The sequence below is a fragment of the Myripristis murdjan genome, chromosome 21 (genome assembly GCF_902150065.1).
Source record: "Myripristis murdjan chromosome 21, fMyrMur1.1, whole genome shotgun sequence".
Taxonomy (NCBI): Eukaryota; Metazoa; Chordata; class Actinopteri; order Holocentriformes; family Holocentridae; genus Myripristis; species Myripristis murdjan.
Window position 1 is genome coordinate 25,991,197 of NC_044000.1, and position 27,875 is coordinate 26,019,071.

At 45.0% G+C, this 27,875-nt stretch overlaps 2 protein-coding genes across 2 annotated transcripts in view; both read right to left on the reverse strand.

Annotated features, from left to right (window-relative positions):
- LOC115380245 (titin-like) overlaps positions 1-10,365 on the reverse strand; it is a 228,925-nt gene extending 218,560 nt beyond the window's left edge. The window contains 11 exon segments of the mRNA XM_030081336.1: positions 102-221; positions 328-564; positions 1,936-2,165; positions 2,557-2,635; positions 3,404-3,544; positions 3,674-3,749; positions 3,957-4,171; positions 6,016-6,098; positions 6,372-6,659; positions 7,799-8,002; positions 10,275-10,365. Of these exon segments, the coding sequence (XP_029937196.1) occupies positions 102-221; positions 328-564; positions 1,936-2,165; positions 2,557-2,635; positions 3,404-3,544; positions 3,674-3,749; positions 3,957-4,171; positions 6,016-6,098; positions 6,372-6,659; positions 7,799-8,002; positions 10,275-10,365 (1,764 nt within the window).
- An 8,122-nt stretch (positions 10,366-18,487) lies between these two features.
- ccdc141 (coiled-coil domain containing 141) overlaps positions 18,488-27,875 on the reverse strand; it is a 41,096-nt gene continuing 31,708 nt past the window's right edge. The window contains exons 25-30 of the mRNA XM_030080537.1: positions 26,822-27,013; positions 26,437-26,588; positions 25,712-26,000; positions 25,279-25,637; positions 23,554-24,870; positions 18,488-19,560 (exon numbers count right to left, since the gene is read on the reverse strand). Of these exons, the coding sequence (XP_029936397.1) occupies positions 19,254-19,560; positions 23,554-24,870; positions 25,279-25,637; positions 25,712-26,000; positions 26,437-26,588; positions 26,822-27,013 (2,616 nt within the window). The 3' untranslated portion in view covers positions 18,488-19,253. The remainder of the gene's footprint in view (positions 19,561-23,553; positions 24,871-25,278; positions 25,638-25,711; positions 26,001-26,436; positions 26,589-26,821; positions 27,014-27,875) is intronic.

The following is a 27,875-nucleotide window of genomic DNA, read 5'->3' on the forward strand; positions in this document are numbered from 1 at the left end:
GCACACCACATGAAACCAGTGGAGGTGTGTTAGGATGCATCGTGTTAAAGATGGAATGGATGTTTTGGTGAGCGCCACCTGTCTGCAGCTCCCGTCCTTACCTCGTAGGCAGGATCAGGCTTAGGGACAGAAACTTTAGAAACTGTGAAATGTGGGACTGGATGCGGGGCAGCACCAGTGTCCACATGGGTGGAGGTGGAGGTTTCTGTAGTTCTCTGTATCTAAAGCAACCAACAGAGTTCATCGTTCAGTGGTTACAAACAGAGTCAGACCATGTTGTATTAAACCTCGTATCGTCTCAGTAAGAATGAAACAAACTCCTCCAACCTGGGAGACCTGGACCGTGCGCTGCTCTGCGGCCGAATCGACCTCGGCCGTTTGAACCAGAAGTGTTTTCTTTGCAACATGTTTCTCAGCAGCCGCGGCGGCCTGCTGCCTGAACTCCACCTCTACAACTTCCTCTTCAGCCCGGCCACCCTCCACATGTACGGGCTGACGGACGCGAGCGAGGTCGACAGCGGCCACCACTGTGGCCACTGCCTCGGCTTTTTTCCCTCCCTCAGCCTGGAGACACAACGAGCAGCACACAGATCTCAACACATCCATGGCGGCCATGTTGGCAGGCTGGTAGCAAAACACTCAAAAAAAAAAAAACCAACTCAAAATACTTCTAAACAAATACTTCAAATACTTCCAAACAACGTAGACAAGAGATCAGTAACAGAATGGCTGTGCTCCTGAAAAAGATGGTCGTCATCGTGAATCACAGCGTGCAGCATGCAGCGTGCAGCCTGAAACATGCAGCATCTCTGTTATCACCCGTGTAAACAGAAGCTGCACTCTTGGCATGACTTGGCATGATTTCTTCTTAAAGTAACAGGTCCGATTCTTCTCCATATTGTGGTATCTGCTGCTTCATGTCAGTGTAATACATCTACCAAGTTTGGTCCATTAAAGGAATACTCCAACAGTTCAGTTCCTATGGGTAGCATTTCCTGTTAGCTTAGCATAAAGACTTGAAGTCTATGGGAGTTGTTAGTCTTGCTCTGTCAAAGTGAAAAAAATAAAGCTTCCAGCAGCTCTGAAGCTGTCTGTTTCACACAGTGGATCATGCAGATTTGAAATGCTACCCATAGGAACTGAACCACTGGAAATACAGAGGTGAAGGCCAGACCAGATGTTGGTGTCCAACATCTGGTCTCAGTCTGGGGAAGTCAAGAAAAACAGGATTTTTGCCCAAAACATCAGGGAGCATTCCTCTAATTCCTTTCCTGTGGTGAGAACGAGAACATTTTGGAAGCAGGGAGCTGGAAAGAGCGTTGAAAGTGAAACCAAGACAAACGTGTTGTTGTGCGTACAAATTTTTGTCTCTAAGTGGTGTTTTCTGGTCTGTATCTAATTCGTTCATGCTGGAGCAGAACTCTCCTGCTGAAGCTCTCATTCTCTCTTCCACATGGAAGGAGCTGATCAACCAAACTTGGCGGTCGCATGGAGCAGGAGACAGAAACTCCATGAGAGTTAGACGAAGAAGTCTAGAAACGACTGGAGAATCTCAGAAAATGTTAACCTGGCAGATCACACTGTGGATTAAATGTTGTGTTCACGGATGTGATGGCAATTTCTGAACCAGGAGATGACAGAATAAATAAAAAATCAGTGAGTCTCAGTGATCAGGGATAAATCTCTGTTTGAGTGAGTTTACATGCACACTAAAAACTCAACCTCAACCTGATTGAAGGCAACACTGGACATGTAAATGTGTCTGTCTGGCTGTTTGAAAAGTCACAATGAAACAGTGTTTTGAGAGCATGTTGCTTGCATCTTGAAGACCTCCTCGAAGACCCTCAAAGGCCCTGAACCCCTCTTTAAAAACCCCTGATCTGCAGTATTGCCTTAAGCAGATTACTGGTGTGCATGTAAAAACTCTCTGTCTACCTGCAGCTCGTCTGAGGTCTGCAGCGGAGGAGGCCCTGAGGAGTCCAGACTAATGAATCTGTGCCCCTCAGAGTGAGGTGTGTCTGTTTTCCTCTGTGGGACCGCACTGTGTGGCGGGGCCAGCTCTGCGGGTGGGGCAGCAGCTGCTTGTCTGTGCAGAGATGAGGATGTTTCTGCGTGCAGGACAGTCGTGTGTGTCTCTGAGTGTCTCTTTACAGCAGAGGAAACGTCTGCAGCCGCTGAGCTCTGCACAAACAGCAGGACAGCAGCGTTAACCTGAAGCCCGACGACCATCAGCAAACACTCCACACACATGTCTGACGAGTTTCCACCGATACAAAATGTGTCATCTGATATCACAAAATGAACTACGGCATCAAACTGTGCTTTTTAAAGAATAGCAGAGAATGTAAGGTCAGAAGGTTGAAACGGAAAGAAAAAGCTGTGTTTTCAAAAACCCTGTAGGTTAATGTAGTGCCCATGAAAGCTGACTGAAGCTTAATGTAATCCCACTAACATGTCGGGTCCATGTTTCTACATGAGCTGCTGGTGTGTCTGAGCCATATCAGGATGAATGAGGTGATTCTACCTGCTGAGCAGATGGCGCGGCCTCAGGCTGACCTCGGCTGCGAGCCTGATCCACCGCCGCCACCACGGTGGCCACCGCCACGCTCTTATCGCCCTGGGAAACATGCTCGTCCTGACGCATTCACAGCACATCAGGACATTCCACAATCAAACACAATCAGATTCACGCAGCATCCAACAGGCAGAACCTGCAGTAAAATCCTGTTCCACTGCAGAACATTCGGTTAGTCACTGCTCAATATGCATTTGTTAAGTACCGCTGCAGTCCTTCAGCTAAACAAGCAACACTTTGTTTGGGTAGTCCAGTGTTGATTTCCAACAGTCAGGTCATCAGTGTAGATGTTTAATAAAGCTAGCTAGCTTGCAAATCCATTATCCTAATTTTGTGTGTCTAATTACAGTTATTTGTCAAAGTGCTATCAGGTCGTTTGTTCCTGGTGAAAGGTTACTGCTGAATCTGCTTTCACACTCAAATAGAAAATAACAAGAAAAGAGACATTTAATTTCCTCAAAAAATGGGTACCAGGACTTTTATACATTTTCTATTCTTTTTGTTGGTCTTGGTTTCTGTGTTATTTTTTTTTAACCCTAACCTGACTACTTTCACAATATTATAAATTACAATCACTTGAGTATCAATACTAGACTATGCAAATTAAGTGTGAATCAAAGTATCATTTATATTTAAAAGAGAATTCCATTATTCTGAATAAAAAACATCATTTCCAAACAGAAAAGACATACCAGAAACAGTGGAATCCCCCTTTAACTACTCTGCAGGCACAGCTCAAGTTTCATTCATGTTCATTCTTATTGCTTCGATCACGTGATGTCACAATGCTCATGTACACAGCAGCAGGATGCCTCCCCTGACTCTCACCTCTCTGGTGGCGGTGACCTGCTGCTCCCAGTGCCGCTCCATGTGCAGCTGGGTGGCCGTACTAGTCATACTGGTATAACTGGCCTCGGCCATGTAGTCTCCCTGCTTCCAGGGCGGCAGAACCTCCGGAGAGGCAGAGACCTGCAGAGGGACAGCACCCTGTTATTATTATCATTATTATTGTTGTTGTTGTTGTTGTTACATGAAAGTGTCCTGACTCTTGATTTAATCCCAGATTTCAGTGGTGACTCAGAGAGCGAGTGCTCTCACCTGTTTCCTGGTCATGATGGGAGACTTGACCGGTCTGATGGGAGAAACTGACAGTCTGGTGGAAGGAGACACAGGTCTGCAAACAAAACAAAACAAAACATCACAACAGAACATAACACAGACTTCTTCCAGATGTTTTTTGATGCGAAGAATAAACAGCCTGAGTGAGCGAGTTACAGAGTAGGGAGAGTTTTGTAATGAAGCTTTGATGCGAGCATTTAAGATACTTGAGGAAATACATCATTACAAAGTCCATAATTTCCAAGCATGCCGTGCATCGTACCTGACAGGTGTGGGCGTGGGTGCCTTCACGTGTCGGACAGGTGAGGGCGACTGCTGGCGGCCTCCGGTCACCTTGGACAGCAGTGAGGGGGGGGACTTGGACGTGGGTTTGGGGGGAACTCGCGGCGGCGTTTTATGAGCCAAATGCTGAGTCATCACACTGCCCTCCACATGCATCTCCATCATGGTGGCTGCCTGGAAGCTGGTCTCCACCCTCTGCCAGGAGGAGCCACATTGAAACCGATCAGCTGAAGAACGACTGAACTCTCAAACTGAGGCTCAGCTGATGACAAATCTCTGTTTTAACCTCTAACTTTTCATCACCCGAGGAACAATGCACAGCTGATTTAGGATTAGATGATTTTCTCAGTGGCAGATTGGCACTGCATGTTCACTCTAACTAGTACGGGTGTAACGGTACATGTATTCATACTGAAAATTTTCGGTACAGGGCATTGGGTTTGGTACAGAGGTGTGCAGCACGGGTGAGTTACCACGCGAGTATAATAGGTGACGGAACATACACTATATTACCAAAAGTATTCGCTCACCTGCCTTTACTCATACTATGAACTGAAGTGCCATCCCATTCCTAACCCATAGAGTTCAATAAGATGTCGGTCCACCTTTTGCAGCTATTACAGCTTCAACTCTTCTGGGAAGACTGTCCACAAGGTTGAGGAGAGTGTTTATAGGAATTTTTGACCATTCTTCCAAAAGCGCATTGGTGAGGTCACACACTGATGTTGGTCGAGAAGGCCTGGCTCTCAGTCTCCGCTCTAATTCATCCCAAAGGTGTTCTATCGGGTTCAGGTCAGGACTCTGTGCAGGCCAGTCAAATTCATCCACACCAGACTCTGTCATCCATGTCTTTATGGACCTTGCTTTGTGCACTGGTGCACAGTCATGTTGGAAGAGGAAGGGGCCCGCTCCAAACTGTTCCCACAAGGTTGGGAGCATGGAATTGTCCAAAATGTTTTGGTATCCTGAAGCATTCAAAGTTCCTTTCACTGGAACTAAGGGGCCAAGCCCAGCTCCTGAAAAACAACCCCACACCATAATTCCTCCTCCACCAAATTTCACAGTCGGCACAATGCAGTCTGAAATGTACCGTTCTCCTGGCAACCTCCAAACCCAGACTCGTCCATCAGATTGCCAGATGGAAAAGCATGATTCATCACTCCAGAGAACGCGTCTCCACTGCTCTAGAGGCCAGTGGCGGCGTGCTTTACACCATTGCATCCGACGCTTTGCATTGCACTTGGTGATGTGTGGCTTGGCTGCAGCTGCTCGGCCATGGAAACCCATTCCATGAAGCTCTCTGCGTACTGTACTTGGGCTAATCTGAAGGTCACATGAAGTTTGTAGCTCTGTAGCAATTGACTGTGCAGAAAGTCGGCGACCTCTTTGTACTATGCGCTTCAGCATCCGCTGACCCCTCTCCGTCACTTTACGTGGCCTACCACTTCGTGGCTGAGTTGCTGTTGTTCCCAAACGCTTCCATTTTGTTATAATAGAGCTGACAGTTGACTGTGGAATATTTAGGAGCGAGGAAATTTCACGACTGGATTTGTTGCACAGGTGGCATCCTATGACAGTTCCACGCTGGAATTCACTGAGCTCCTGAGAGCGGCCCATTCTTTCACAAATGTCTTGTTTCACAGTCTGCATGCCTGAGTGCTTGATTTTATACACCTGTGGCCAGGCCAAGTGATTAGGACACCTGATTCTGATCATTTGAATGGGTGAGCGAATACTTTTGGTAATATAGTGTAAGTTTTGTTTTCATTTATCCATATCCACCTGCAGCTACATGTGCGAAACAGTAGAGGGCAGCAGTACGCCATGGAAACATCTAGTCTCTCGAAGAAGAAGCATAATAAACTACACCTGAAGAATGACCTGAAGTCTGAGCACTGATGTCATGGCTACGGCTAATACTACCGAAACCGGCACTAGCGAGAAACTAAAGCTTGAAGCCAATATATAAACTGTTAGCTGTCATGACGAAATGATTAAAATAATTTGTATTTTCCTGACTTCTTGTTGTGGCGTCTTACCTTCTCCACTCGGGTCTGGGAAGTCGCCATCTGAGATGTGGACACAATAGTCTTGGATTTCTTAGCTGGAACTGCTTCAACACCTGGAACACACACACCAACACACCCAGTTTTATTAATGAGAGAAAAAATGAGTTTACAGCCACCAGCAGGTGTGAACACAGTGGTGATAATATATGAAGAAACATTTCAAAGCAAAAGAAAAAAATTGCAAATTGCAGGTTTGTGGTTAATTTGGATCCAAAATAAAGATCAAAAAATAGTCTGACTGACTGAAATGATATTTCCATGGATGGCTGAATACAATTTTTGAATACTCTTCGACACACACACACACACACAGACTGAGGTCTTACCCTGAACCAGCAGCTCAGCAGTGGAGGTCGCCCGTCCGCTGCTGTTGGTAGCGTTTACAGAGTACGTCCCAGAATCCTCTGGGAAGGCTTCGGCGATCAACAGACTGTAAAGGTCTCCTTCCTGAATGATCCTAAAGTCGGCGGAGCTCTGGATCTCAGCTCCCTCTCTGTAGAACTTCACCACAGGTGTAGGGATTCCTGTCACGCGAACATCCAGTCTCACTTGGCTTCCCTGTCGTACCGTCAGGCTCTGAAGCCTCTGGAGGAAGTTAGGGGGCGCCGTCTCCGCTGAGGAACACGGGGAGAAAACAACCACCTCCCGTCAGACTCACTGGCAGTTTGAGGTTTTCATGAAACTAAATCAGAGCAGCGACTTTTGCTTGGCCTCGGCCTGCCGCTCCATCAAAAACAGAAACATGGACTCGGTTTGATTCAACGCTCAGAGACACTTCTCTCTCTCTGACTCCAGTTTGTTAACCCAACATTCAACTCAACAAAAAAATATCAGAAATCAAACAGAAATGATAATATTTTTTAATAACCTTTCTGACAAGAAAAGTTACAGTTTCCCACATGAGCTCTGTGTTTTTAACAACAAATCAGTTCAAAGTGTTTCAGATCAATGCAGACCAATCAGCAAAATTCATGATCAATGCATCGACGTGATGGATCCTCTCTCCCCAGGAACGGCCAGAAGAGGGCGCTACAGTGTCTGTACTTCACACACATCAACTCAGATGCTGCTGATCCTCAGTTAATGGGGCCTCTAAATGCTGCATTTTGACATTTTTAAAATTGCACTGAATGGCCTACAGGGTTTTGTTGTTGTTGTTGTTGTTGTTTATTTATCTGTCTAAGCTGAAACATTTAAGATCCCTGCAGGGACATGAGTTCTGGGCTGATATCGAAGCTGATGTCTTCAGCAGGTTTTAAAACGCAGACGTCAGAAAGGTGCAGGGCTGAGAACACTTAGAAACATATTCCATTTATCCCAAATCTTCTCTTTTCTAGTAATATATATTATATATTTTAGAAATATATTCTGTGTTTGGGTCTGTAGCCCCGTGTTAAAATACAGGATCCTCACAGTCTCTCACTGAACATCTGAGCGCTCCTCTTTAGGAAAGTTATGCTGCCAACAGCTGCATCTATAAAGGTTTTATTACAGGATCATATTATAAGCCACGCCCACCACCCAGACCACGTCCACCCCTCAGGCCACACCCACTGCTCAGATTAGGATAAAATTTGACACGAGCTGAGATTCAAACAAAATCCACTTTTAAAATAATAAAAGGATCTGTGTTCAGAGGCTTGTTTAAATATTTTGTCTTTAGCTGAAATGTGGGTGTGTTTGAGAGTTTGATGCTGCCAGGTGAGACCTGGTGGAGTGCAGGTGTGCAAGTGTGCAGGTGTGCCAGCCTCACCTGTAACCAGGAGTTCAGCAGTGCTAGTGGCTTGTCCAGCGCCATTGGTGGCTCTGACGGAAAATCGTCCGCTGTGTGCGGCGGTCACAGCAGGGATCCTCAGAACAGCGCGGCCGTCGCTGAACGAGATCTGAGCGCCGGGCAGAGCGGCAGCAGAAAGAACCTGGCCATCACGGAACCAGCTCACCTCAGGAACTGGAGAACCTGCGGGACAGAACGGGAACCCAGAACCGAGCTGCTGAGCGCCAGGAGGAGAACAACCCACCGAGAAACTAACACCTCAACAAATTCACCTCATTTCTTTCAAAAACATGGGGACAAAGAGACAAAAATGAACAGGAATCTTGTATAAAATTTACAAGAAAACAATGAAAGTCAACTTTGTTCCATAAAAGAAAAAATCAGAAAGGTAGCGGGAAATAATAATTCTTGCTATTATCAGAATATTTGCAAGAAATTACCAGAAAAATACCCCAAAATTTGTTTTAAAAAAATACTATTAGAAAATTAGGGGGAACAAATACCAGAAACTTATCACCAAAATAGTAAAACGTTATAATAAAAAACTTGAAGTAAAGTGAATTTTGTTAAAAGGATTTTAAAGGGTTTCAGACTGTCTGCTCACTCTGATCAAATTGATCAATTAACCAAATGATCAATTAATTGAGTCTGGATGTAAATAAAGACTTTTTAGCAGATAATTAGAGAAATATACCGGCATTACCACAAAATTCACTTTATAAATACAAGAGCAGGGCTGCATGTGGATCTGTTCCCAGAAACTAAACCAAACACTCGCTGAATGTCTTGTAAACCGGTTACTAAGCAACACCTGAAGCTGCGTCCAATAGGAAAACTCCCTGGCAGCTAGCTAGCATCACATCCAGCCACAGTTAACATTTATCTGCTTCTCTGACTGTTCAGGTAACACCGTGTGACGATAATCTGTGCAATGTGGAGCAGCTCACTGACAAAATGGCAGAAAGCCAGGAAGCAGCAGGGAGAGCAGCTGGGAAGATGCAGGCAGCGCCGGCTGCCTGTTTGGCAGAGAGAGAATCAGATCTAAATCGAGCCACCGCGGCTTCGTCTCACGCTCTGATTGGCTGTTGCTCCGGCAGCTTGTTGTAGATCTGCGTGACAAACTACAAGAGCACTAAACTAAAAACTAAACTTTGAAAAATAAAAGGAAAATGCCTAACATTTCAGTGCACGTCTCAGCAGGTGAGCGGCTCCACAGCAGCTGCAGGTGTTCATCGGCCTCGGGAGCGCAGGTTTCAGCCCCTGCCCAGTATCTCTACATCAGGGGTGTCAAACTCGTGCCATGGAGGGCCAAGAGGCTGCAGGTTTTCATTCCAACCAACAACTCCACCAGGTGATTTCACTGATCACCCTACCTCGAAACAGAAAGGCGGGACTAATCAGTGAAATCACCTGGTGGAGTTGTTGGTTGGAATGAAAACCTGCAGCCTCTTGGCCCTCCATGGCACGAGTTTGACACCCCTGCTCTACATGGCAGATCGGTCTGACTTTGAGACTGTTCGGTGTAAGCACCAAGACATTGCCCTTGTTTTACGATGCGGTGTTGGAAAGCATGATCACATATGGTATGGCAGCCTGGTTTGGATCTCTTTCCATCCAGTGCAAAACTAAAATTGGTAAACTGGTGAAATCGGCAACGAAAGTGATCGGCAGGAGGGTTCACCCGCCCCTCCGGGCCTCGTTTGGTGGTGTGGTATTCTGAATGATCAAACTCATATCCTTCACAGTGAATAGGAAACGTTACCTTCAGGGAGACGCTACAGAGCAAGTAAATGCAAAAGCAACCATTACAAACTCTCTTTTCTCCCAACCTCCACAGCTCTGATTAACAAACAAACTAATCAGCAGGAAAAACCACAGCCACTCTAGTTAATCAAATAATAACCAAAGCTGGTGTATTATTTATTACTATTTATTAATATAGTAGCCTGGTCTTTTAGCGCTTTTATTGTTTTATCGTTTTAGAGTTAGGGTTAGGGACTGTTTGTTTTCCTCTTATGAGCCATGAGGTTGCAGTGTATGTTTTTATGTCTGATATAACACCTGTGCATTACATGTGTAATGTATGTTTTTTATGTCGCCATGCACAATTTCTCTTGTGTTTGTAAATGTTTCAGTGACAAACATCATCTATATCAGCGTTGTCAAACTGGTGCCATGGAGGGCCAAGAGGCTGCAGGTTTTCATTCCAACCAACAACTCCTCCAGGTGATTTCACTGATCACCCTACCTCCAAACAGAGAGGCGGGACTAATCAGTGAAATCACCTGGTGCAGTTGTTGGTTGGAATGAAAACCTGCAGCCTCTTGGCCCGTCGTGGCACGAGTTTGACATCTGTTATCTATATAAAGATATATATACATATATATATATATATATATATATATATGGCTCATTTGGCTTTTCCATGCTAAAACACAACAGCAGAGTTTCTTACCACTAACTTGAGCCTCGAACGTTGCGGCACTACCCTCAAGTGCCACAACGCTCTGCAGCGGCTGCGTGAATGTCGGCGCCTGTGTTGACATGTTGGTCGGCAGCCTGCGGAGACACACACACACACACACACACACACACACACACACACACAAACACAAACACAAACACACAATAAAACAAATGGTCAGACAGCAGCAGAAACAGCCGGGCCTCAACACAGGAACACCACTAACTCTTCATGCAGAGGCCAACGTTTGATTTGTAAATTTAATTCTGACTGAGGAGTAAAATAAAACAGTTGCCCATAACGACTCGTTTTTCCTCAAACAAAAACAGGAACCTAGTTTTTCTGTTGTTATGGTAATTGTTCCTAATTTCTTGCTCGGTTGCTCACTGTCTTTTATCCCATGTTTTTGAAAGAAATCAAACAAGCCTGCTCAGGTTTCAAAGGGTTAAATCTGTGTCTTTCCCTACTTGATTTGTTCATTCCTCATCCAGTTCTCTCAGATGATCTCTGATAATCTCAGATTTGTGGAAGTGGGTGCTCTCTCTCTCCAGCTGAGTTTTAAACCCTGGAAACTTTCCAGCTCAGTTTGATCCTCACATTTATTTTTAGCAGATCTGACCGTCCTGATCGCAGCTCTGTCACTTGAGACAGGATAGGCAGGACGGGACGGGACGGGACGGAATGGGCTCCCCGCCGTCTGCCAGCTGAACCAACACAGTCACACATATCCACTGCCGGGTCCCGCTCGGCCCCACCGGGTCCCGCTCGGCGGGAGCGGGGCTTAATGCACATTTACACCGTCCCATCAGAAGAACTGACCTCTGAGAGCCAGCGGCCCAGCTGATCAGTTTTGGGTTGTTTCTCTGAGCAGCAGCGGAATGCGGCGTCTGCCAGCTGCTGTGTGTAAAACATCATAATGCCAAAGTGCCCTTAAGCAACACGTTTAACTTCCATCTGCTACAGAGTTCAGACTGAGCTTTACTGTCCAGCCCTGAGGGGAGGGGACAGGTTTCACTTTCAGGCCACAGGCCCACAGACATGACATCTGCTGGTAACAGGGAGGCTACTGAAGAAGAATCTCTTATAATAATAACAATAATAATGCTTTTTGTGGGGAAAGAAGTGTGTGTGAAGGGTTTCATTCCAAAATTTCACACATACATTTGGTAAATATCCTAGCCAGTAACTGGAAAAGACAAACGCTTTAGTCTTTAAAAACAGAATTATCTGATAAGCAAATGCCCTAAAAAAACTCAAAACTCAACACCGAGACAAAATGAGCTTCACTTTCACACCAGCAGTACAGACAGAAGAAGTCTGTTTTTGTTTTTTTAATAAAAGATACTTCATTTTAGCAATTAAACAGTTATTCCTGGCCAGGACTAAGTGGCCCTTCTCTGCTCGGCCCTCTCGGCCCCTCTAGCCTGTAACAGGAGTGGGTGCTGTGGGTGCGTAACCTCCAGCCTGCAGACGAGCAGGACCAGCTGCAGCTAAGCAGCTGCTGCTCTGATCAGACCTCAGGTCAGCCTGTCACACTGTCACAGACACTGTCACACACACCGTCACATACACACTCATCTGAGTTAATCTGATTTGATTTGATGTGAACTTTCCAGATTGCAAATGTGTTAGCCTCTCCAAACCAAAACTACACAATAACCCAGCTAAACTGACTCAACTATAAATGTAACAGAATGAGTCATATCTGCACCCCCCGCCTCAACACACACACACACACACACACACACACACACACACACACACAGGACCAGCAGGACCATAACCCTGAGCTGTGACTCAGATCTGCCCTGTCTCCACATCGCACTGTGATTGGTCCAGAGGTGAGAAACTGAACCAATCAGAACGCAGCTGTGAAGATCTGATCTGATCAGGCTGATCGATCACTCAGCCTCCAGCTGCTCCTCAGCTCCATATCAAACACACCAAACCTGACAAACCCCACACCTCCACACACACACACACACACACTGAACCAACAAATGATTTGGCTCCACCAGTCTGACAGTAAACATAAAAACATGAAGTGTTTAGCTAATGAGCAAAAATATATATATATATATTTTTTTTTTCAGAAAACTGCATGAAAACTATATTTATAATGATGATAATAATATTTTAAATTAAATTAGAAAAAATACCACAAAATTGTCACAAAAGTATCTCATTTACATTAAAATGTTTTTTTAACACTGGAAAATAAAAAAAAAAAAACAACTCAATAAAATTCTCAATAAAATAAAATAAATCAATAAAATAAGACAAATATTAAAATAAAACAAAACAAAACAAAATAAAAAAGACAGAAAGACAGTGCATTTTGATAAGACGGTTAAACCTTTCAAAAAGTTTTTTTTATTCTCGGCCTCTTCACATCTGGCCGGGGACAACAGATGAACAGGTTTAACTGTTGATTAATGTCGCTCTGTCGCTGACCAATAAACCAAGAAAATAAAAGCCCCTCCCTCCTCTGTGATGAGACAGGCAAATGTTCCTTCTTCCTCTCCAAACTAAAAAGTGTCGTGACGGGACAATGCCAGCACTTCCGACCAAACCCCCCCATCATGAGCCGCTCTGCAACACAAGCCACACAGGCTAAAAATAACGCCCACCCCCCCCTCGCTTGATTGACAGCCACCATGTGGCACATAGCTGGAGGTGCAACTGATAGCCCTGCTGCTGATTCCCTTAAAAAGCCATGGCCGCCCGGCTGAGATCCACTCTAATGCTATCAGCGGCTATTCTTGGATGCTCCCAAATCGCTCTGCCTCATTATCACCTTGAAAATGGAAAAGCAGGAGGAAAGCACTTTGCTGAAAGATGATTTTAAGAGAGTAAAAGGCGTGCAGGTGAGGCCGAGGAGGTCCGGCCGCCGGTCTGGAGGGGGTCCGGCATCCCACCGCTCGGTCCACCTCACACCGCACACACTTACTTGTTTCCACAAGGCTGCCTGGGGAGTGGAGGGGCTCGGCCCGGGACGGGCGGTCTTCTCCAACTAGCTCCTTATCCAGAAAGTGTCAGAAAATCCAAATGAGAACAGCTGAGCCTCAGAAACCCAAAAAACAAAACTACACAGGGGCGAAGCCGTGTAGTTTTGCTTTTTCCCGACGCAATCCCTACACCCGAGGCAAGGCTGGGAATGCTCCAACTGCTCAGAAGAGACTGTTTGGTCGTGTCACTTTTTATACCTCGAGCCCCTCAGCATCATCAGCCCTGCCCACGCCCCATTGGTCAGCTGCCCGCCCCACGGCATCATGGGAGGCCGACAGCCATTTTATGCAACCTCACACCTGTCACTCAGTTTACTTAACAAAGACCAGACAGAGAGAGAGACAGGCAGAGAGAGTGAAGAGAGAGAGAGAGACAGGCAGAGAGAGTGAAGAGAGAGAGAGAGAGGGAGACAGGCAAAGAGAGTGAAGAGAGAGGGAGAGAGGGAGACAGGCAAAGAGAGTAAAGAGAGAGAGAGAGGGAGACAGGCAGAGAATGAAGAGAGAGAGACAGGTAAAGAGAGTGGAGAGAGAGAGGGAGAGAGAGTGGAGAGAGAGAGAGAGACAGGTGATGACAGACAGACAGGTTGACAGAGGCAGATGACAGTGCTGAGTACAGGCTCTGAAATGCAGTGTGTATGTGTCGCGTTAGCTTGGCTTCAGCACCACAGTCTGAACACTCTGAGGAACTGAGGAACCCGTGTGTCTGAGTCTGCAGAGAGAACGCTCTGCAAGCCCACAGAACACACACACACACACACACACACACACACACGCACACACACTACATTCTGTCCTGCAGCTCAGACTGGCTGAGGACGAATGGTCACATTTTCTGGCCACTTGTGATAAGAGTTGGCTTTTAACAGCAGTGCAGTGTGTGTGCACAGAGGTGAAGCGAGCTGAGCCGAGGAGAAGACAGTGAAGATGCCCCCTCCACCCCCCACCCCCCCGGCCCAACTTGTTTAGGGGAAAGTCCAGTCCAGTGTGTGTGTGTGTGTGTAAGTTGCGCCATTAACATAAAAAATCATATGTGCAAAACATGTGCCTGAACTTTACTGCAAATCAGACAAAACAAATAAAGCACTCCCTTCAGGAATCTATTCATTTTGATTCGGTATTCAGGACACCAGCAATCTAAGCTGAAGCTGTAACAGAATACAGTTATTCCTATTCTGTGAAAAATATATTTTTAAGTTTGTCTCCTTTTTAAATCAACATCCTGTGCAGAACATGACAGAACATGCCAGCACACCGCTCTTCAGTTTTGCATGTCTGAGTCTCGACGAGGCTTCCTCAGGGTGCCGAGGAACACGACGTTACATATCAACAGAAATCCGTGTTCCTCAGAGAAACCTGAGTTCAGGGCACAAAACAGGTCAGATGACGTGTTTACATGGATGTTTTATCGGTCACAGTCTACACAGGATGTTGATTTCAAAAGGAGACAAACTTGGAAATATGTTTTCCATTGATGTAACCCTCTCTGGAGAGCACCTGAGCCCTGTTCACTGACTGAAGATCCAAACAGCCATATCTTCAGGACACGCAGCAGAAACTTTACTTTTTTGTTAAAGAATCAAGAGAAAACTGAATTAAAATCCTTCAGTCGGTCAACAAGTCACACGGCCTTGCTGACACACACCACACAGACACACACAGCACACATCAGTGACACACAGCAGACATCAGTGACACACAGCAGGTGTGTTTGCAGAACAGCAGGGGAGCCTGACTCACCAGCATGAGGGCTGGCGGTGCTTTCCCATCATCCAACAGCACCGTGTCCCAGTCCCACTGCACCTGAACGCCTCATGACTATCTGCCTCTTATCATTACACTGATTACACACTGATTGTGTGTGTGTGTGTCTTGAGGGGGTCAGCAGACTATCCGTCTCCCATCAGCAGCTCACACATGCTGCACACACATCACATCACACATGTTCATGTTTTTATCATCATGACTCCAGCAAACATGCCGCCTCTCCCTGTGGACCAATCAGAGCTATTCTAAAATCCAGTCAGACACACATACACACACACACACACACACACACACACACACACACACACACACACATACACGCACGTTTTTAAAAGAACCAGTGTTTTTTAACCACAGAGGCAAAGTGAGCCGCCTGGAGATGCTCAGAGAGGAAATATTACGAAAAATAGGAAAAAAATAGGAAAATTAAAAGTCACGTAAAATCAGGAAAGGCTTTAAAATCAAAGTCTGTTTTCAGAAGCAGAAGACCTCACTGACTCAACTGATCTGATTTCCTTGGGCAGACTGAGGGGTAGGTGTGTGGGGGGGCTAGTTCACTTAAGTATCACAATTTCTTTTTCTTTTTTTACTATTTTTAATTGATTTTTTTTAAAAAATTGAATGCATTAATATTGTTAATATTTTTATTTTTTTTATTTTTTTTAATTCCTGAATCAATTTAAGGCATCGTATGAAACTAGAAAACCTAAGGAACCTGTTGGTCAGCAAGGTGGCTAAACCTCGCTGCTAAATTTTATTGAGTGAAAATCTGTTGTGTGTTTCCAGCAGTGTCCCTTGACCTCTGACCTCCAGCTGCCTGAATTAAAATTGGTTCTCTGGGCAGCCACGGCTCTCCCCTTTGCAGACATGCCCACCTTCTGCTAATCCCATGCAGTTTGGGCCACAAACCCTGCAGTCCACATGTGTTCTCGTGGCCTGTTGTAAAATGGTGTGTTTGTGCAGACTGGGGCCTAAACAGTCTTGGAGCTGCATCAGTTGGCTTGACTTTTGACCTTTGACTGGAAAGCTGAGACTCTTGTGGATTCAATGAGCCACATTTGATTCATTTGTGATGATGTTGGCCCCCATAGCAGCCAGAAAATGACCTCTAGTGACCTCTAGGAGAATCACAGCCTCATCAAATTTTACAGAGACAAACTACAGGAGGATTCAAAAAACCAACATCAAAATGAATCACAATGTTGTATTGCAGTACCTATAGAATCACGAGTATGACGACAGCACTGACACAGTATCAGGAGATCAGCATAACAGCCCTAATGTTCAAACAAGAAGCTTCTTAGTGTCAAACACCCTGACGGGATTTACTGGACGCCTCAAAGATTTCAAAAAAGATGCACCCCCATGTTGTTCTTTGGGCCTGTCCAACACTGACACAGCGGAGGCTGGAAACAGAAGATAATCTTAGATCCTTACAGAGATTCTTCATTTGGGATTGTGTCTTTCCCTGCCCACGGATCTCCTTGGTGATTTTAGCATCAGCTCATTTCTGTAATCCAGCCCCAACATGTCACATAAACCATCAGCCGGCTCAGTCCAGGTGCGCCGTGAGGAAACATCACATGTAATCTGACAGGCAGCCCACCGATATCTCTGAAAACCTGGCAACCCTGGATTGACTCTTTAATTTCAAGACCAGATTAACGGAAGTGGAGAAAAACAGACAGATTAAATTATATCTGGTTTAACCCTCCTGTTATGTTCAAATTTATGAACATCTTTTATGTTTGGGGTCAATTTGACCCCAGCAGTTTAAACCTCCACAACGTTATTATAATTAAAATTGTTACCAAAGTTTATGTGTCGGGTACAGATTTTTGTTATTTATAACTGATGTGTACAAAGCGTGTAGAGGACATTGAAAACATATCATCATGTGAATTTCATGTTTACCCAGTAGTATCCATTGCATTAGGAAAACTCATTAAATATGAAGCAAAAAAAACTCCTAACCCTAACCCGGTTACAAAGCACAGCACATCTCCTCTGAACTGATCCGGTTTAAACCGGTTCCCACTGCTGGTTACAGTGACCCCTCTGTGTTATGAACATGAAAACTGACCTGTCATGTCAGATGGCTGCTGCTCCTCTCCCGTTAGCATGGAAGCTAACCTTCACTTTAAGTGGATTTGAACCTGCTGGCTGACCCACAGGCTAACAGGCTAACAGGCTAACGGTTCCTCCTCACTGACACTTCTTTTTAAAAACCGTTTTCAAACTGAAACGGCGCGCGGCGCAGCACCGTCCACACACTGACCGCTGAAACGTGACGTCACGTGACCGGCCGCCTACACCACGCATGCCCCGCCCCTCTTCTTCTTCTTCTTCTGTAAAATCTGTAAATACACTAAAGTATAAAATAATAATAATAAAAAAAAATTACACTGAACAACAAATAAGAAAATGTAGAGAAAAGAAAGAAAAAGAAACAGAAAGTTTCAGTGTCTGCTGACTGGAGTAAATCTGAAATGTTTAATTCAATAGTTTTTCCTAATCTGTGATTTCTGATTTTTAAATTGTCAACAGCAGCCAAATGTGTTTTAAAATCACAATCTTTAAAAGTGTAAAAGAGTTTTTTTTTTTTTTTTTTTTTACACCAAATAATTTTATGGATATAATATTTAGCCAAAATCATAATCTAATTAATTATACAAGATTCATCTGCAAAGAAACTGGGATTGTGTTAAAGATGAATAACATAAGAGTCTTTGTAGCATGAAATCTTTGCCTAAATGTTTTTTTTTTTTTTTTTTTTAAATGCTTCTTCTTCTTGATTTTAAGGCGGTTGGTATACAAAGGGGTGAGTGTAGATGGTAACTCAGGATGCTGATGCTGACGGTGACATGTGTGTCCTCTGAACGGGAACCTGCAGCCGGCGTGTTAGCTCCCCGGGGCCTTGCTGGGTTACATTATCTTTCAGAATAGAACTCCTGGCTCTCAGTGTGGATATCAAGCGCCATCAAAAGAGGCATCTTGTTGTCACAGTAACAGAGGTGTTCATTCACTTTTATGTTTGGCATTGAGCTCATAGTGCTGCTGTTCGACTGGACTGTACTTTACTGACAGCTGTTTCCGAAGAAATACTTTATTGATCCCTGTGTGAAGATAAATTTATACTCAGTTATCACATTTTAATTCATACAGATTCTTATTCTTATTGTCATCATCATCATTTTTTTTTTTTTTACCCATAGTCTTCAGCAGGTCTGAGGATTTCAAATCCATGCAATTAAGTCAGTGCTGGCACAGATTCTCATTTTAATTTTCATTTATCTTTATTTTTCCTCCAGCGTCACTTACATTAATTCCAGTAAAGTTGACCTGAGCTGACAGAGTGTTGTCTTCAGATATCTGAGCGGTGTGAAGCAGGTGTGAGTTTATAAAACAGACAAATGACGACAAACAGGCCAGATGTGATTTTATTCCTCTACAGAAACAGATTGTGTAAATGCTCTGGTGCTGTAAGGATGTTAGATAAGTGCTTACATGCCGTCTGAAAACTCAAACATCTAAACTGCAGCCTGACATCAATAACAACATCAGCCACTCATCATCACCATAATCATCAATATGTCATTCAGCTAAAGGTGACACACAGACGCACTCGGACAGATTAGAGATGTGAAGCGATGTGAGGAAAGACTAAAGCCAGCTACTTCCTGCTGCACTTCCTGTTTACCTGACCAGGTGGGAAACAAATCAGGTGAGAACAGACTGAATCACTATTAAATAAAAAAGGTTTCAGATTCACTTCCTCTGGTTCAAAGCTGATGCATCTCCAGTCTGCCATCAGCTGATCGCCCTGTCTCTGTGAGGCTGGATTTGGATTTTTATCACTGTAAAGGTTATGACATTATCTTTACAAGGACTTGATTCCCAAATAATATTTATATTTAAAAAATCTGTATTTCCATGGTTTTCTTGATTTTGAAATGACAAAAAAGTTATGATAAAAACATTAAAATAGGACGTTTCCACTCACATCATCTCCCTCAGACTGACTACAGGCTCAACATCATTTTCACCTCATTTAACATCTGAACAAACTCTGTGACACATGATAACACAGATTACACAGAGATTACATAGAGCTTACACAGAGACCTGGGAAACTGGCTGTTATTAGCCCAACAGGTGCTCTGTGTGTGTGTGTGTGTGTGTGTGTGTGTGTGTGTGTTCAGAGGATGATCAGGTACAGCAGCCACAGCAGAACGCACACTGTACCAAACCAGGTGTGCCAGTCCAGACTGATGATGTCATAAACTTCAGCCACCAGCCACCTGTCACCGCCGCAGTGACCTGCTGTGGCCTGCAGGGCGGCGGCAGAGCGCGGCGAGTCCTGCAGGGCGGCGGCCTGGGCGTCGTGCAGCCCACCGTCCGAGTCCGAGTCTGAGTCCGGGGGGACAGACACGGGCTGTGTGTTGTGGCTGGCAGGCGGCGTTCGGCCTGCGGCGACGGTGGTGGGCTGCTCGCCGTCCTTCCACCTGGAGCGGTGATGATGACAGAGGATCAGCACACAGCCTCACTCTCAGCTAACGCCTGCTACGCTGGCTAGCTAGCTAGCCTGGCTAAAGTGCATGTGACAGGTTAGCACTTGTAGGCAGTGAAAGGCTAAAGAGGCGTTTTGGGCGGCCATGTTGGAGGTAACAGTCCCTGATCAGCTGACTGTGTCGTGCTCTGTCTTCTCATCACTGATCCATCTGACTGATTAATTAGCTAAATAACCTGCTCTGTCTTGTTGTTAACACATCTGATTAGCACACTAGCTAACGTAGCAGCTAGCATTAGTCTATTAACAGTAACTTCATTAGCCTGCTAGCTATTTAGTTCAGAGCAGACTGAGGTGACTCTTGTCAGGCTATAGCTTTGTGTTAGCATGCTAACAGCTAGCCTGCTGTTAGCCTCACCTTGCTAACGCTCTGCCCGGGACAATGTGAAATGCCAGATTCTGTTAAACTAAATGTGAGTGACTTTAATTTGGTTCAGTGACTCAGAGATCTGCACGTTGCATTAGCGCTTCCCCAGTTGACATGGATCAGATTTCCTCTGGCTGGTAACGGAGTGAACAGACTTCTTCATGTTTGCAGAACCAAACCAGGGACTTTCTTTTGTTGTTTTTGAGGAAAAAGATGCCAAAGATCTGTCCCGTGGTTGCCGTTGTTGGGCTAGCTAGCAGTACAATCATGTGTGAAAGATTCATGTTGAGCTTTTTGAACAAACCTTCAGCAGGTGTGGAGAAACACTTCCTGAGCCCGTCGCTGGCAGGGCGGCAGTCAGGCTACACGCTAACAGCAGGCTAACAACTCATACGCTGCATGTAATAATCTAATAATCTCACACCGTTAACACCATGTGTCAATCTGAAATACAGGCATAAATGTTCACTCTGCACCCCTAACACTCGGCTTCGGCAGGTTAATGCATCTCTGTGGGGATGTTTAGCATTAGCATTAACACTGCAGCTGGCTTTGTTACTGTACACACAAACACAATATCTATATTATGCTATTCTAGTACAGAACAAACTGGTTAACTGGCAAACTTGTGTTAATCAAACTAAAAACAGAAGAAAATATTAGTCAAAAAATCCAAACACTACTATGACGGACTGTAGATGGAAAGTTATCAAACTGACACACAAATGGCAGAGATGTCAGATATTTCATATATTTCTGTTTCCACTGCTCCACTGGAAGGTGAGTTTCCATCCACTTGTTTTTATTTGTATTTTCAATTTGCACATTAAAAACCCGAATGGAAACAATGAAAATTTGGGGAAAAAAAACCTCCAAACATCCAAAAATAGTTTTTACGTTTGGGGGAGGAGGAACAGTTGGTGTATTGCTAAAAAGAAAATGCTAATAAGTTGCTATGGAAACAGGATTAGCCAATAAACGGTGACGTTCATGATCATGTGACTTCCGCTCCACTGGACAGAGGAAAAATGGCGGCAGATGACAACAACAGCCGGTTTGTTTGGACTGAAGAAGAGACTTGAACTTTTCTTGAACTAATTAAAGAAAACAATATTAATGCAAACAACAAAGTTTTGATTTGATCTGTAACACATTGTCACGCTGCGCCCTCTTACTCTGCAGTGCTATAATGTCACCCAGCTGGAGAATTAGCGCCACCTAGTGCTCACCTCAATGAGGGAGTTTCCAACTCTAATGTTTCGTCTGTGTTGCGAGGCTCATCAAAGTCATGTGCAAGTTTTAACTCTGCCAATTAGTTCTTGTGTAAAAACACTGGTATGCCAGACCAAAACCCAGAAGGATGGAAACTTGGAGGCCTCCTGGGGTGAATTTCCAAATTATGTTTAAAGGAATATTCCAACATTTTGGGCAAAATCCCCTTTTTCTCTGTAAAAATCTGTGTACACCACCTGCAGAGTGTGTGCAGGTACACACCTTCTCACGTCAAGTTTCCCGCTCATACACACTGAGCTCTGTGTAGATTTTTGCTCAGCATCATTTTTAAGCGTATACACCCTTGATACATACGCCGTCTGGTCCAAGATGTTAAAGCTACAGTCTGCTGGAGCTGGACTGGAGACGATCTGATAACAAACCCACCACCTACAAATGGCGCATGGAACAGAAACATGTGCAGACATTGTTCCTGACACCAGATCACTCGTCAAATTCAAAAACTGAAAAGGGGGATTTCCAGTGACGAAGAGGGGGCTACCGTCTTGCTAAGCTAGTACCTGACCCTCTCATGTCACTACCATGCTAGCTAGCTTGCCGGTGCTGTTAGCTTTGTGCAAGAAGTGCAGGCCCTCCACCACTGGTGCCCCGCTGACCCGGTGCATGCTGGGCAAATGCAAGTAGTGCGAGAATTGGGTTTATACGTTTTGGTTTGAGGAAAAGTCGTTACTGTTGCATTCAGATTGTAATTTCACTGGTGTGCCCACAAGAGGGTGCACTAACGCACAATTTGAGCACAAATCGTGTACAAATTGCAGATTGAGTGTTTAAGGGTAGATTCGCAGCTACATCCACTGAGATATACTACAAGAGATGCATTATGCATTATAATGTTATAGTATTCCTACACATTATAATGTCGCAGTTGGAAAACTGTCTGAAAGTGGTTGTATAGGTATATACTTCTAATATCATAGTATGTGTGAGTTGTTCAGTATCCTATAGTGCCATTGTATAGTATAGTATAGTATTATTATTATTATTATTATATTATATATTATTATAGTATTATTATAGCATAGTATTGGCTATATTCTACAGATTATTATTTAGCTAGTTAGAGGAATAGGAAGACAAAGTATCCGGAGTTACTGTATAGTTTATTAATCTCAGAAATTATGTGGATTATTATGAAGCAGACTAATACCTAGACTCATTTACACCTGGCATACTGTAGTCTTCAGTTTGTCCAACTGTAATTAGATAACACTTGACCGTATAAAAATATAACTTATACTTCAATGTGTCTTGGTTGCACGGCACAACCAACCTCAGAGGTGGTCAAAGACACATTTAGCCTGGCGCTCCATTATTGGACATAAACTGACCCATGAAGCAGAAGCAAAACAGGCAGCAGGCATGTCAGACAGTTAGACTTGATCTTAACATTATAACATCCGCCTCAGATTATCCGATCCAGTTACAAATGGACAGCAGAGGCACATCGGTGTTCATACTTGGCATCATCATGTGTCTCCGGTGACTAGTATTCAGATTTGTGATTGGCCTCAGGTTCATCAAATTTACTTTCTTTTCTTTCTTTCATTCCTCTGTACCTTAGTCCAGCTCCCATCTCCCATCCCTTCATCCTCCACAATTCTAGATTCCATGCTGTCACTACCTTCCCCAACCATCCAGTTAGCAATCACTGGCCCATTAGCAAAGCACTTGTGCTCAGCCTCCACTTAAAAAAATAACAAATTTTTTGTACCCAACAAAGATGCAGCCATCTCACCACGAAAACAAATTCCATTCAAATTTGAATTTCACAGTAACAGTCCCCTCTATCAAACGCTCCTTCCTTCCACAAAGCAACTATGTGATTTTGAATCTGAACTTAGAACTGTCCAGTTATGATTGGATCACCTGAGAAGGATATGAAAACCAAGTATATGCAGCATCTAAGGTGCTACCAGTCCTCGACTGTTGGGATACTGGTGGGCGGAGACAAACCAGACAATTCCTGATGATTCCTGACAATTTGAAAGGACGCAAATATTAACAATTTGGCGAATACATGAGAAACTGGACTTCAGCGACAGAGACGTTTTAATGACAGGTGTAAATGGAGCCCAGCCACATAAGATCTAAACACAGTCTGGACACAAGACACATGTTAATGCCAGGTGTAAAGGGGGCCTAGAACTAAGTTATCTAGATTACTAACCTCATAAATCTTACATATGATTATGAGTTGGTTATATTTGCATAATTCACTAATCTCAACAACCCTATGTATTATTATGGAGCTGATTGTAAGCTACCCACCAGGTGAGCGCGGGCTGTGGTTGTCCCGACACCTCCACCTCTAGTGTCACTGGAGAACCTTTCATGACGGTGGCTCTAGACAGAGGCCTGGTGAAGCAGGGGGGGCCAGGTTTAGAAGCCTGGGCCTTGGGAGGCACAGGAGGAGGAGCAGGCAGAGGAGGCCCCTGGATTTGAGGAGTAAGTCTGATTTCCTCACGGATCGCCATGGGCCGACAAACATCTGGGTCCTGGTCTGGAGTTAGTAGATGGGAAGAGGAGAAGGCAGCATGCGGGTTAGCCTGCTGAGCCGAAGCTTGGGTCTGGTTCATGGTCTGAGGCTGAGGCTGAGGCTGAGGCTGAGGCTGGGGCTGAGGCTGGGGCTGAGGCTGGGGCTGAGGCTGGGGCTGGGGCTGAGGCTGGGGCGTCTGGGCAGGGCTGGGGGTCACGCTGGGGTCATGCACACACTGATGGGTATGGGTGGAGATCAGGGACTCATGCAGGTAGCAGACTTTCTGATGGCTCTGCCTGCTGCTGATACTATTACAGTTGGTGACGGTGTTGCTCGAGATGCTTATGTTGCTGATGCTGTATGGTTCTGGAGGACCAGTGGCTTGGAGAACCTGATGGAGGCCTCTGCTAGCCTGGGAAGAGGGCCTTTCTTTTGAACAGGGACTGTTGCTAGCCTGCTGCAAAGTGCAACAACTGTCGGAGGGGAAGGACTGACAATAAACAGTCTGTTGATTGATGCTACTGCTGTTGCTGATAAGGCTACTAGCTTGGGGTTTGGAGATTGAGGATGTTTCCTCGCTGGTTTGGGAGAGAGCTTCATCTTGAGGAAGGCCACTGCTAGAGCCAGGGAGGGACTGAGGAAGGCTTTTGTCTTGAGAAAATGTGCTGGATTTGGGGAACTCAGTGCCTTGTGGGACTAAACTGTCCTGGTGGATAGCAGAGGTTGGACCAGTGAAGGTCTGAGGAGGGGAGCTGGTCTCGGGGTGATCGGGTGGCCGAGTGTCTTGGAGCGGGCTGGGGCTCTGAAGGAGACCACCAGCCTCGGGGGCACTATCAGTTTGTGAAGGTGTCTCTGTCTGAGGCACAATGCTCCGGGGAAGACTGTTGTCCTGGTAGGAGCGGCTGCCTGGAGTCTTGCTCTGAGGAACTGGTTTGGAACCAAAGGGCAGGTTTGGTTCAGGACGGCCCGGAGACAGGACAGGGGCCTGTGGGAAGCTAGCTAGGCTTGTCACTTTGGTCTTTCGGACGCTGCACAGAGTGTTGGACAGCAGGCTTAGAGGAGGAACTGCCAACGGACTCTGGACAAAGGAACTGGACTCTGCTCTGAACCTGAGATAGAAGAGACAATGGTAAAGAGTGGTCCACTTTGGTCTATTATTCACCCGATTAGCGTGTTATCACACCACTGAATGGATGTTATCAGTTATAACCCCCTCTGGCTCAAGCAAGAACCATGCTTGTTCTTAGCTAGCTAATGTTACCTAGCTAAGTTTCCTAACCTTTGCTATCACCTTTTCCTAAGTGTAACCATCACGACAAATCTTTTCCCAACCTTAACAAAGTAGCCAGTGAAAGCTAAGCTAATAAAAGCTAATGAAAGTGGCTAAAGCTAATTTTGCTAATTAAAAGGTTACATGAATCGAAAACTGCAAAGCTATCAGGGTTGAAACCTCCTTTAACTCAGACTGAGCACCTGACAGAATGAACCCACCAAGCTAAAGATACTATGATGCTAACCTGGTGCTGCTGTGAAGGCCGGTGGTAGGAGAAGGATGACTGTCTGTCTGGCTGGATGCTCTCTCTCGCCTAACCACACCAGCACCAGCACCAGCACCAGCACCAGCACCAGCACTGGTCCCACTGGGCTCTGACTGGGTGTGGTGGTTGCACTGGGTGATGTGGACACTATGGGAACTGTAACAGAAGCTTTCCTCAACGTCTGATTGGACCATGTTGGACTCTGGAGTCTCCGACAGCGGCGGCAAGGAGATGTCGTCGGGTGACGCGCACTCGTACTCGTCATTGGACAGAGAATCCTCTGTCATCACTTCCTGTTGCTGGAGCTCCGCCTCTGACAGCCCTCCTGCTGATGCATCCTGGTAAAAAAGGAGGGAGTATGTTATTACATAGGACCTAACAGCAAGTGTTGTGTTATTACTAAGGAACAAACCTGTAGATGTGGTGCAGAGGCCTCCTCCTCCCCTGCTTCCTTCTCCTCCTTGTGGACATCTGAGCATCTGAGGACACCCCCACCCACAGAGGGTGGGGGTGTGGCGCTGGGAGCAGCGATGGGCTGTGATTGGCTGAGAATTGCATGGACACGCCTGTCAGTCTCCGCGGGGGAGCAGGATAGTCTCAGTGTCTGGGAGCAGGAGTAGGAGGAGGTGTGGTGCTCCTCCTTCCTCTCCAGGGAAGAGGAGGACGAGCATCTCTCCATTCGGCTGCTCCTCCCACTGTGGCTGAGGAACGATACACAGACTTTAGACTTCAGCTAATTCTTAAATATAATTCTTAATCATGTTGTGAACCACAGTGGCATCCGCCCAGCCATGTTTGTGTTCTTAAGTTAACTTATATACCTCAAGGTTCAGTGCTGGGCCCACTGCTATTCTCTATTTATGTGCTACCTCTCTGCAAAATTATACTTAATAATGATGTAAAATGTCACTGCAACACTGATGACACTCAAATCTACATACTTATTAAGCCTCATGATGCTTATATTTTGCAAATTTAGGAGGTGTGCACACAGAGGACATGCTACCATAAAAAAAAACACACACAAGATGCAAAATGTCATTGGGACCCGACATCTTTTAAAAGTGAGAAGAAAAGGACGTGTTGCTTAAACACGGTTTGTTTATCAATATCTGAACAACTGAGAAACCGTCGTACCTGCTGTCTACCGTCTGTCTGTCTGCCTCCTGACTGCGGCTCTTGCACAGTGGAGGCTTCCTATTGGCTGCTGCTTGCTTCTTAACAGGCACTTCCTTCCCATCATACTCAGTGGTCAGTTCAGGGGTGTGTCCCGTCTCCTTCAGTTCAAACTGGAAACAAATAACAGACTTTTCATTTTGTGTCAGCTTGTATTCTAACATTTTGGGAGGGCTGGTGGATTATTTAAGGTGTTTTGTTTGCAATAGGTTTTATGTGATACAAATGAAATGAGCATTTCAAATCTATCTATCTATCTATGTTTGTTTTTGTTTTTGTTTGTGTTATGTTTGTTTGTGTTATTTCTGTTTGTGTTGTTTGTGTAATTTTTATCATTATTATTTACCATGTCCTCCTGTGCGCTGCGGTTGTCTCTCTGCTCCCTGCTCTCCTCCTTCTCTCTCTTCTCGTCTTTCTTTCTCTCCTCCTCCTCGTTCTCTCTCTCCACATGTGACTCCTTCTCTCTGGTGTTCTGTCCGTTCTTCTTCTCCTCCTCCTCCTCTTCCTCCTTGCTGCTCTGCTGCTTCAGACTCTCCAACTGAAAACAGTGCAGCTCACTTCAGTCCTGGTTTACTGGCTTTACTGGACTCATAACAGTGCAGGCGGTAACCCACAGCAAAACTGATTGGTGAGAACTGTATTCAAACTAACTCTGCTATGCTTTGTTTTGTGGGTGAAACTGGATAGATGTATTTTTTTAATCCACCCATTTTGTTTTTTGTATCTCCAGGTCCAAGAAAATCCAGACGTCTCAGGCTGAATTACCAATAATTAAATCTTTGATTGTTTTTTTTTTTTTTTTTTTACTGTTGTTGACCTTTGGACTCTCCTGTAACATCAGCTCTGCTGCCACAGAGAAAGTTCTTCTGAAGCAGCACCACCTTGTAGCTGAAAGTCTGCAGCTTCACCAGCAGCTTTCTTTAAAAGGGGATTTTCTGCTTCATTTGGTAGAGACAATATAGAGAGAGAGATGGGTAGGACGAAGGGAGGAGACAGGGGATGACCTGCAGCAGAGGCCCGGGCCAGATGGCGAGCAGACTCTACCAGGTGAGCAACTACTATTTGACCTGGAGCTCAGAGACAGAAATCCAAGCAATCCAGGTTTATTTTCAATCCCAAAAAGGCATTTCTCACCTCACGTCTGTTTTCTACAAGTGATTACCAGGAAGCAGGACTGACACAGAGTGATGCTCACTCACTCAGAGAATTTGTGCTGCATCTTAAATTCTCCTAAAACAACATTTTAGGAGCATTTAGGAGAATTTTCTAAAACAACATTTTAGGAGAATTTTCAGGGGTTTTTTTTGTTTGTTTTTTTAAATTCCAAGTCGTGTGTTTCAAAACCACATGATCCTCTGTGTGAATCAGACAGCTTGAGAGCTGCTGGAAGCTTTATTTTT